The sequence below is a fragment of the Oryzias melastigma genome, linkage group LG6 (assembly GCF_002922805.2).
Source record: "Oryzias melastigma strain HK-1 linkage group LG6, ASM292280v2, whole genome shotgun sequence".
Taxonomy (NCBI): Eukaryota; Metazoa; Chordata; class Actinopteri; order Beloniformes; family Adrianichthyidae; genus Oryzias; species Oryzias melastigma.
The window spans coordinates 18,344,240-18,353,324 of NC_050517.1; the positions used below are offsets into that span (position 1 = coordinate 18,344,240).

The 9,085-nt window shown below is 38.7% G+C and overlaps 2 protein-coding genes across 5 annotated transcripts in view; one reads left to right on the forward strand and one right to left on the reverse strand.

Annotated features, from left to right (window-relative positions):
- Positions 1-2,223, reverse strand: part of tbc1d2b (TBC1 domain family, member 2B) — a 16,118-nt gene extending 13,895 nt beyond the window's left edge. Inside the window, exons 1-2 of the mRNA XM_024282184.2 lie at positions 1,815-2,223; positions 1,220-1,370 (exon numbers count right to left, since the gene is read on the reverse strand). Of these exons, the coding sequence (XP_024137952.1) occupies positions 1,220-1,370; positions 1,815-2,156 (493 nt within the window). The 5' untranslated portion in view covers positions 2,157-2,223. The remainder of the gene's footprint in view (positions 1-1,219; positions 1,371-1,814) is intronic.
- Positions 2,135-8,803, forward strand: LOC112152538. 4 transcript variants are annotated; one of them, XM_024282187.2, is made up of 10 exons: positions 2,147-2,266; positions 5,020-5,185; positions 5,812-5,860; positions 5,939-6,078; positions 6,482-6,639; positions 6,801-6,890; positions 7,322-7,487; positions 7,561-7,716; positions 7,790-8,452; positions 8,541-8,803. In XM_024282187.2, the coding sequence occupies exons 3-10, from the start codon at positions 5,818-5,820 to the stop codon at positions 8,586-8,588; spliced, it is 1,464 nt and encodes a 487-aa protein (XP_024137955.1). In that variant the 5' UTR covers positions 2,147-2,266; positions 5,020-5,185; positions 5,812-5,817; the 3' UTR covers positions 8,589-8,803. The 4 variants fall into 4 exon arrangements, with proteins under 4 accessions (XP_024137954.1, XP_024137955.1, XP_036068262.1 ...); XM_036212369.1 differs by having other exon boundaries at positions 2,241-2,266; positions 5,095-5,185; XM_024282186.2 differs by lacking the exon at positions 5,020-5,185 and having other exon boundaries at positions 2,135-2,266.
- The last annotated feature ends 282 nt before the right edge of the window (positions 8,804-9,085 follow it).

Below are 9,085 nucleotides of genomic sequence, written 5' to 3' on the forward strand. Positions count from 1 at the left end.
AGTGAGTCTTTAAACACGACTCAAGTGTTACATCTACCTTGAAAACCTTAAAATCTTATACATACCAAATCAAATAAACTTAGTGATTTATTGATAACTAAAATAAGACATGCCATGAGATCTATAAGAAATCCCTTCATCGTACTCTTTCTAATAAACTCGCCCTTGTTGAATAAATGTGTATTTGGTGTCAACTATGGATGTCACAATTCTGAAATAAAACCAAGCCATATATTAAACCATTGAACCAAATAATGTAGAAAGTGATGTAAAAACTGAAAGCATCAAACAAGTTTTGTGATAAAAAAATATTATTGATTTATTACATAACACTAGGCTTAGTATGAGCCAACTGAAGAGTTTTTCTTCATAATTATTTAAAAGAAAAGAAAGGATTGTTCTGATTTTTGTTGTTATTTTCTAATACTCAAATCACATATCAAACCAAAGTGATTCATATCATAATTTGTGGTTGCAATTGATCTGATTTATCGTCAATATTAGTTCATTTTGAACAATCCAATTCACTAACCTAATATTGATCCATGACATCTTTAAAAAATGAACTGAAATAAATTCCTGGTACTGAACAGTGCAGCTGAAGTTTTCCAGATTCCAAGTATTTCTTGCAAGATAATCAAGTGTAAATTAAATTTGTACTTTATTTGTAAAAGATTGTTTTCTACTTGTTTGTATTAATTTGGTTTGTTAAAATGATCAGCATAGACTTGAAAGATATGTAAGCAAAATAAATATAAGCGAAATATATGCTTCTGATCATTCTATTTTTTATTGGTTGTTTGATTATTTTATATTTTTGTGAATAATGCAAATGGCAAACTAAACTAATAAACCTATTATCCACTCAAAGTTCAGCCCACTGTTGTTTTTACAAATCAAAAATAATACCAAAGAACATTATTAGAGCATCATAGCTTTGCAGAATTCAAAGTGTTTCCACACATTGGACTGTAATGATGGTGGATCATTTTTTGCTGCCATCACATGTGTGTTGCCTGCTGTGATGGTTATTTTTACAACCATCACAGCAATCAAAATGGTATTTTCCAATATTGACCCAATTTATTTCATTTTGAAACAGCTTTATAATGCTACAGATCGATTCGATTAACAACTCGTCTCTGCAGATCGATGTGGTTGGATGGAAAGGGGAACGAGACAGAGCAGTGTGACAAATGTACAGTTTCTGGGTCCCTACCATTGTCTTTGCCAACGAGGCCGGTGGGGGGAAACGCCATGGTGGGGGAGCTCCAACTGTCTCTATGACCGCTGCCTCGGGCGTTGCTGAACTCCCAGCGTTTCTGCTGCAGCTGCTGGAGCCAGTAGTGCATCACTTGCCGGCTGGGGGCCTAGAAAAAAGTGCACCAAAAATAACCAGAGGTCATTCACCTGCACATACAAAAACAAATCAGAACTTCACCTTTTCAGAGTTTCAGTTCAATTGTTTTTTTTTTTCCTCAGAATTTCTATTGAGATGAGTCACTGTAGTGAGCAGAGCAGCCTTGGGCTGGACAAGCTGTTCCCCACTCACACCATCTGCTGACAGTGGGGCCACCTGTGGATGTCACGTGACTTCAGCAGCATCACGTGAGGACTCCCCCACACCCCACTACAGCCTAAATATAAACATGCTAACTATCTCCTCGAGGTCTAAACTGATGTTAGCTTTACAGTTTAGTACAAAGAAAAACAGAAGTGCTCCAAAGGGCGTGTCTGCTACACATATAGAGAGGAAGCAAAGTCATGACAGAAAACATGGCTCTCCTAAAAAGTTTTCTTCTTCTTCGTTTTACCTTCAGTAAGAACTCTTTTTCGGCTGTGCAGACCGCAAATTGACCCTCCTCTCCCTCCACGTTGTAGCTGAAGCACGCATCGCCTATTTCGATGTGTCCGAGCGGCAATGCATCCTGGGGAGTCTTGAAGTAATACAAGTAACATTTCCTCGGGTCGTACACGAACCACCGCGGCTTGAAGCCCCTCAGGGGTCCCTTGCCGGACAGTTTGCTCAAGTATCCGCAGAGTCTGGAGGCCTGCTCCTTCCCGCCTTCTAGCTCGGCGTCATCCACGGACTTGAAGGGAACCAGCCGGGGGCCCGAGCAGAGGCTCGCCTCCCCGCCATCCTCCTCTTCGTGCATCTTTCCTCGAAGTTTGGCTGTGCGGCGCGGCGTATGCACACTCCTGTTTTCGTCCACATGACCGCCTTCCTTCTGCCCACGGGGCTGACGGGAAATTGAGTCAAATGAAGGTAAATTTCAGCCCTTGACTGTTGTGACAAAGAAAAGCCACTAGGTGGCAGTGTTTTACAAGATGAAATCAACTCCAAGAGAAAAATGTAAATTTTCAAATAAAAAAACTCATTTTAAATTTGGTGTTAATTGAAATGGTTGAATCTGGGAAGTGTTCTTCAGATCATAAATCTCTCAAGATCTATAATTTAATAAATTTTATTTGCTATTTTTGTTGTTATTAAGATGGTATGTTACTGCTGTTTCGTTATATCCTCCTGGCATTAAAGTTTGCTTGATAAATTTGCTAATGTATATTTAACATTGACAGTTAAAAAAAAAAAAAAAAAAAAAAAAACTTTTAGTAATGTAAATAGAAACCTGCATGTGTTTACTGTAAGTATAAATTTGCATTTATTTTGTGTGCATTTTAGTTTATTTTTGACAGATAAGGAAGTACTAAGCATGTTGGGAAAAATGGAATAGAATTGCAGTCAACTCTTTGAATTAACCCCGAATAGCCTAGGACTTTTTAGAGCCTTTTAAAATTTATTTTCCAATTTACTTATACTTTACTTATTAAGAGGTAATACATGTAGCCACAAAGTAAAAATGTGGAAATCCACACACAAAGCAAAGACATGGTGAAAACTATGTGAAAAGTTTCTAAACAACAGGAAAAGCTTAACTGAACTTTGTTTCCACGGATTTATTCCAAGGGGTATCACAAATAGGTGTCATATCTCTTGCTATGTTTGTTTTAAACCACAAAATTCTAAGCTAAAAACTTTTTAAAACCTTCACATTAGATTTGGATTGAAAACCATGCTAATTAGGGGAAGGTTTGGTTTCATTCTTCAATCATTTTTAAAAAGTTTAATTCCATTCTTTTCAAGCTTTAAGTTTGAATGGAGTCAACCTCCAACTGTACTATTTGGTTAGACTGAGTTTGAATCTATCTTTAGTCTTAGCTTTGTTTTTTGGTGCATTTTAATGGCTAAAAAGGTTCATCCTTCATCCAATATGAGAAAAAAAACAGTAGAAAGAGGTTATTTTAATTTGGATATATTTGATAAAAACTAATACTGTTTTTTTAATTAATAATATTAGGATTAAGTATGGACCCAGCCTTAATTAGCTATTGCATTTTAAATAATCCAAAGTGTTAATTGATTGTTAGTGCCCTGCTATGTATTATTTTCATGAAAGTTAGTCTTGCTGACAGATAACTGTTTGACCTTTTTGACATGTAAGGTGGGTTTCTGCCTCAGCCTTACACTTCTGCAGACGTCTGATTATGTGGTTTGTCTGCTGAGCTGCTGTGGACGCTTCAGCCAACACAGAACACACATTTTCACCACTTATTCACCTTGTTGTCTGTCGTTTTTGCATGAGTTTGATGACCTCAGCTGTTTTGAAATCAGACATATTTATAATCTTTACTCGAGTTAGGAAACTGGTGGTATAGGCACGTAAAGGAAGTTGGGTAACACTGAAAATGTTCCAGCCTAAACAAAGATGTACATACTATCATTTGTTTATCGCATATTATTTGTTTAAGCCACTTCCAATATGACATGCTGAATTGACCCAACTCCCTCGGAGAATTGATAAGCTGTAAACATTGTTACAATGAGTTAATTTGTGTAAGGGTCAGAGTACAAAGTTGCATCAGTTATCTTTAGTACATCAGGAGATGTGAAGGAGGGCAACAATACTGCATCAGGAGCACTACCTCCTCCTTTTTTGGAGGAGAAACAGGAGGAGCAGGTCCCACCACTGACTGTCCAGGAGTTGGTGGAAGGTTTGGTCCAGGTGTGGGAGGAGATCCCTCAGGACACCATCTCATCAAAAGCATAGCTAGGTTTAGCTGGGAAGTCATACGGGCACGTGGAGGCCGCAGACACTACTGAGACTCATTCTGACTTGTTTCAAAGACAAGTTGGATAAATAACTTTTATTTGTTCAATCATAGGATGTGTTTTTGTGGTGTTCTCTTTATTCTTTTGTGCAGTGTAGTTAAAACCAGCAGAAACATCTCACAACATAAAGAACAGGAAGCAACCACTCTGATGATTTATTCAGCTGTGCAGGTGTCGTTATTAAAATGTCTGGTTGATGCATTTTCATACCGGTCTATTTGTCTTGTGTTTGTTGAATCATGGTACTATAATTTAAGTGCGTGTATTTTTTGCAAGGATTTACATGAGCTAGCTTTGTTGACAGTGAAATACAATCCAAAACCCTTTTGCGTTTGTCAGAGATGCTTTGCACCATCTTTCACTCAAATTAAGCATTCAATTCTTAAATATGATTGAGCATGTGCTACCACACTGGACTTTTTTAAAAGAAAAAAAGGTCTATTTTCAGCTTTACCTTTAGAACATTATTGTTTTTGTACACTACAATATCTGTATTTAAGAAAATAAAAGTAATCTGCTAGAGAAACCAGCCTAAAAATGCAGGATAATTAGATTCAAAGTTGTTTTAACACACAAAGGTAAAAACAACTGATTGTAAATTTTGTTATTGGCCTCTTTGATTGCCCTTATTGGCCTATACTTACTGTATTGTTAAATATTACAAGACAATTTGCAAAAAGTGTGGCCTAAAGTGCTTTTTGGGAGAAACTATTTAAATTACATGTTACTAAAACCAAAGAAAACAACATAAAATAGTGTATTTGTTTAAAAAAATATCTTATATAAAATGTAAAGCAATAGACAAACTTTCCTTGTTTTGTTGACTCTGATCTGCTGATTTCCCCACACAGACTTAATCATCTGGGGAACATTACAGAGCAGATCGTATCTTGATTATTCATCGCCTTACACTGAGGATTTTTCAGAGACTTGCAGTGGAATCAAATTTGAATCAATCCCCTCATTGACGAATTGGCTTACGAGTCGGAGAGCAAAGGTGGAGGAACTTCAGCAGAGGTGAGGCTGAAATCTACCTCCGCTTCTCCTCAGCGTGACACAGACTTTTCCTGGTGTTGACTCTCCCACTCGGGGACATTCTGTCGTTCCCCATGAAACTATTTGAGATGATTCATGGCAGCAGCAGCAGCAGGATGACTTAGACCTTTTGTGGGAAAAAGAAAATCACCTCAAGAAATAAATTCAATCAAATTCTTGTTTGTGTCCCATTGAAAGAAGTTTCCCACCTTCCACTCACTCTGGTGTTGCGCCACCAATTCCGAAGCAAACACAAACACAAGCCCCACATGAACTGACGCAATTGTTTTCCCCATCTCCTGGGTGATCACACTCTGTGGGTAGAACGTCTTGTCTTCTACAGTGGTTGATGTGCACACGTGCGCACAAACCACTCTTTCTGTACCGCTTGCTTTCCGTTTCTCTTCAGGAAGCTTCACTTTGTTCGCCCCCTTCATCTGCCTTCTTTACGCAAATGAGCCGCACCAAGTGTCTGCTTTCCAGCCCGGTGGAAAAATGTGTGTAACTGTAAATGTCATCTGTATAACTGTGGGGTTCAGACTTTCTGAAAACACTTTCAGTTGGAGATTAGACAGAGTTCAGAGACTAACAGGAGTATTTGAATCTAGGCTGAAATGACACTAGGACCAAACCACACTCTGGCCTTTTCAAGAACAGGTATGTACTCTCTAGTATTTTACTGAAATCAACTAGGAGCTCCATTCTAAATAAATTAATCATATTTTTTTCTTTTAGGGTTCAAAAGGAACTGCTGCATGTGCAGACAGCAGCAAGCCAGGACTGACAATTTCTGCTACCTTACACAGCCAAACCCCAAAAATCTGAAATATACGAACCCCCCGTGCTCACAGAACAATCTGAAGTTTTGCTTCAAGGTAAAAAACCTTTTTTCTATTTCTGGATTTCACAAGAACCTTTACATGGTTAATCTATTAACCAACTTCATGCAAATTTCCTTTTTTTTACACAACAGCAGCAGGACTACATTTAAATTTAATAAAGCTACTTTTAAAAATATTTTTGCAACCTTAATGGTTTTTATTTTTTATAGCTCCCAAATGATGAAAACAAATATTACTCAGCAATAATCTATCTTTAGCTGGAAACACAGAAAGCATTGATGGATAGTTTTCCCTAACGCTTGAATGGGAACAGTGAATGGCTTTTAGGGTCAGGTTGACGCCTCCTGGAAAATAAGCAAATGAGTCTGTTGAAGTACGTTACTGACTCAGTGCACGCACTAGTCATGCTAACTGGATGCCGTGTTGTTTTGACCAGGATCGACCTAAAATGGAGCCAGCGGGGGATCATTTTGCCGAAGGGGCTGAGGGGAGTCTCAAACAGTTGGCATCAAAGTGGTTCATAGAGACTCAAGTGCCGCTCATTGTCAATAATGGACTATTCCCATCTTGGTTCCTGGGCTTCATTTCCAGACAGTGAGTATTTTTTAGCCTACATAAATATGAAAAAATGTCATATATTTGTTATAAATGTGGTCTTAAATCTGTAATTATTAGAGATAATGTGAATAAGTGAAACAAGTGTTACCAAAATGATATGGAAAAACACATATGAAGGATTATTTGTGTCTTTGCAGAGAATCCGAGGAAATTCTCAGAGAAAAAAAGCTGGGATCTTTCTTGATACGTCTCAGTGATAAGACTATTGGATACATACTGTCATATAAGTAAGTAATGGCTCAGGTTTCATTTCCCATCGCATAAAAGTATAATTATGATTGCAATTTTCTATGGATATAAACAGAGCATTATTTGTGTCACAGTTTTGTGGTTAGTGAATATTTATGCTACAAAAATTAGAAATTAAGTGTTTTATTTATTAAGAAGGGTGGTTAATTGTGACACAAATGTTTTGATATTCAAGAAGATATATCCATATTTTCACTACATTTTGTTCTTGTTTTTTGTAGTGTTTTAACTTTATTTTTAGATCTAACAGGTCATAATCAAAAATGTATATATATATATATATATATATAATCAAATTAAACTTTATTTGTGTAGCACGTTTCATACATGGTAGCACAAAGTGCTAAATCATGACAAAGGTGTTGAAAAGTGATGATTATTTTTATTTTTATTTTTTTTTTCCCTACAGAGGTCGAGATCGGTGTCGGCACTTTGTGATCAGCCAAAGAGAGACGGGACAGTTTGGGGTGTGTGGAGACACTGAGGAACACAACACCATGCCTGAACTCCTCGAGTACTACAAAACCAGTCCCATCGAGCCTTTTGGAGAATATCTGACATCCTCGTGCTTTGAGGTGAGATTCAAAGCTTTATTTCAAATTTAATTCATGACGGAGAATTGGCTCACTTGCTTTTCTAATCTTTCAGGTCCTCAATGAGGAGTTGTATGATATCATTCAGGTTAGTCCGAAGCAAAAAAGAATGTTTGCTCTCAAAGCTGAAAAGAAGGTGAAGAAGCCACAAAGTGACTCAGCTGCAGAGACGCAACCGACTCGTCCACCGAAGAACAACAGAACTCAAGAGGTTAGTTCATTAGAGTTTACGTTAGCAGCTGCTTTATCTCCTGGCTGTCTTTAAGACGTGTTCTGTCAAACAGGAACTGCCCCCTCTGCCCCTGAGGACCAGGCACCTCGACACCAGCACCATCAGCGACCAAAGCGGGATTCTTTATGCTCAGCTCAGGAAGCAAACGCCCAGAGATGGAAACAGATCCCAGCAACTTTCTCTGGACGGTTTACCTCATGCCAACCCCAGAAAATCTGAAAGTTCTACTTCTGTGGATCAGAGCGGTTCGTCTTTAAACCCAGAATCGGTTTACTCCGAGCTCAGTCTGCTGGACGCCAAGAGCAGGTCTCTGCCTCAGCTGGTGAGCAGCTCCGACGGCGAGCAGGCGAACCGACTGACTGCTCCTCCTCAAACCCCTCCAAGACTTTCTCCTAAACCCATCAGACAGGCGGGGAGTTGCTCCCCACAGCCCGGCAGGACAGAAGGCAGACCAAACCTGGACTGCACGGGCGACACCGCCGTTTATCACCTGGTCGGCAGACCCGACAACCGCAGCCCAACACCTTCTCACTACAGATCTGCGACACCAGAGCAGGACGATGAAAGCGTGTACGCAGAGGTGACCAGTGAAGCTCCCGACAGCACCTACGAGCCCCTTCCAGGCCACACAGAGCCAGGAAAACCCGAGCACATCACTTATGCGCCTGTGGAGGACAAAAGACGCAAACAAAACTACAATTCCTGGGGATTAAAGGTTCGAAAGACAATCAACTAATATGTTATTTTATTACATCGAATTTCCCTATAATAATTTGCTAATGACAGAATATTTTCTTCCACAGAATGACAAATGGAAATGGTTCTTCGCAGATGGAAAAAAGAAACAGTGAAGATGCCTCCTTGCAGGCCAACATGGAAATCGTTCATCCACTTGACTCACTTGACACTACCCTGGAACTCACTAATTTGCAGCTTCATATTCAGCTTTTACAACAGAATTCCTGTAATTTTGCTTGAAATGTATGTATTAAACATTAAGGAAACAACAGATTGAATCTGTGAAAAACAATCTGTCTTATTTAATAAACTCTTCACTTGTTTCAAATGATTTTTACCGATGAAATTTGTCAAACGCAATATCTAAACGAAGGTTTTTACCATAAGATTGCAAAAAATAAGAATCACCATGTGACCATTTTTTTAAATTAATTTTTCACAACTCTGTGCAGCATTTTCAAAGAATATGAGGTGGAATATCAAGGGGAAGAGCTCTGCTTGCTATCCATGCATCTGTTACCATCAGAGGAGCTTTCACACACAGGAAGCTTGATTTGCATACAGACGTTGCCATGTCTGCTTTTGGCAGAGATGGGGAAATTAATCAAAG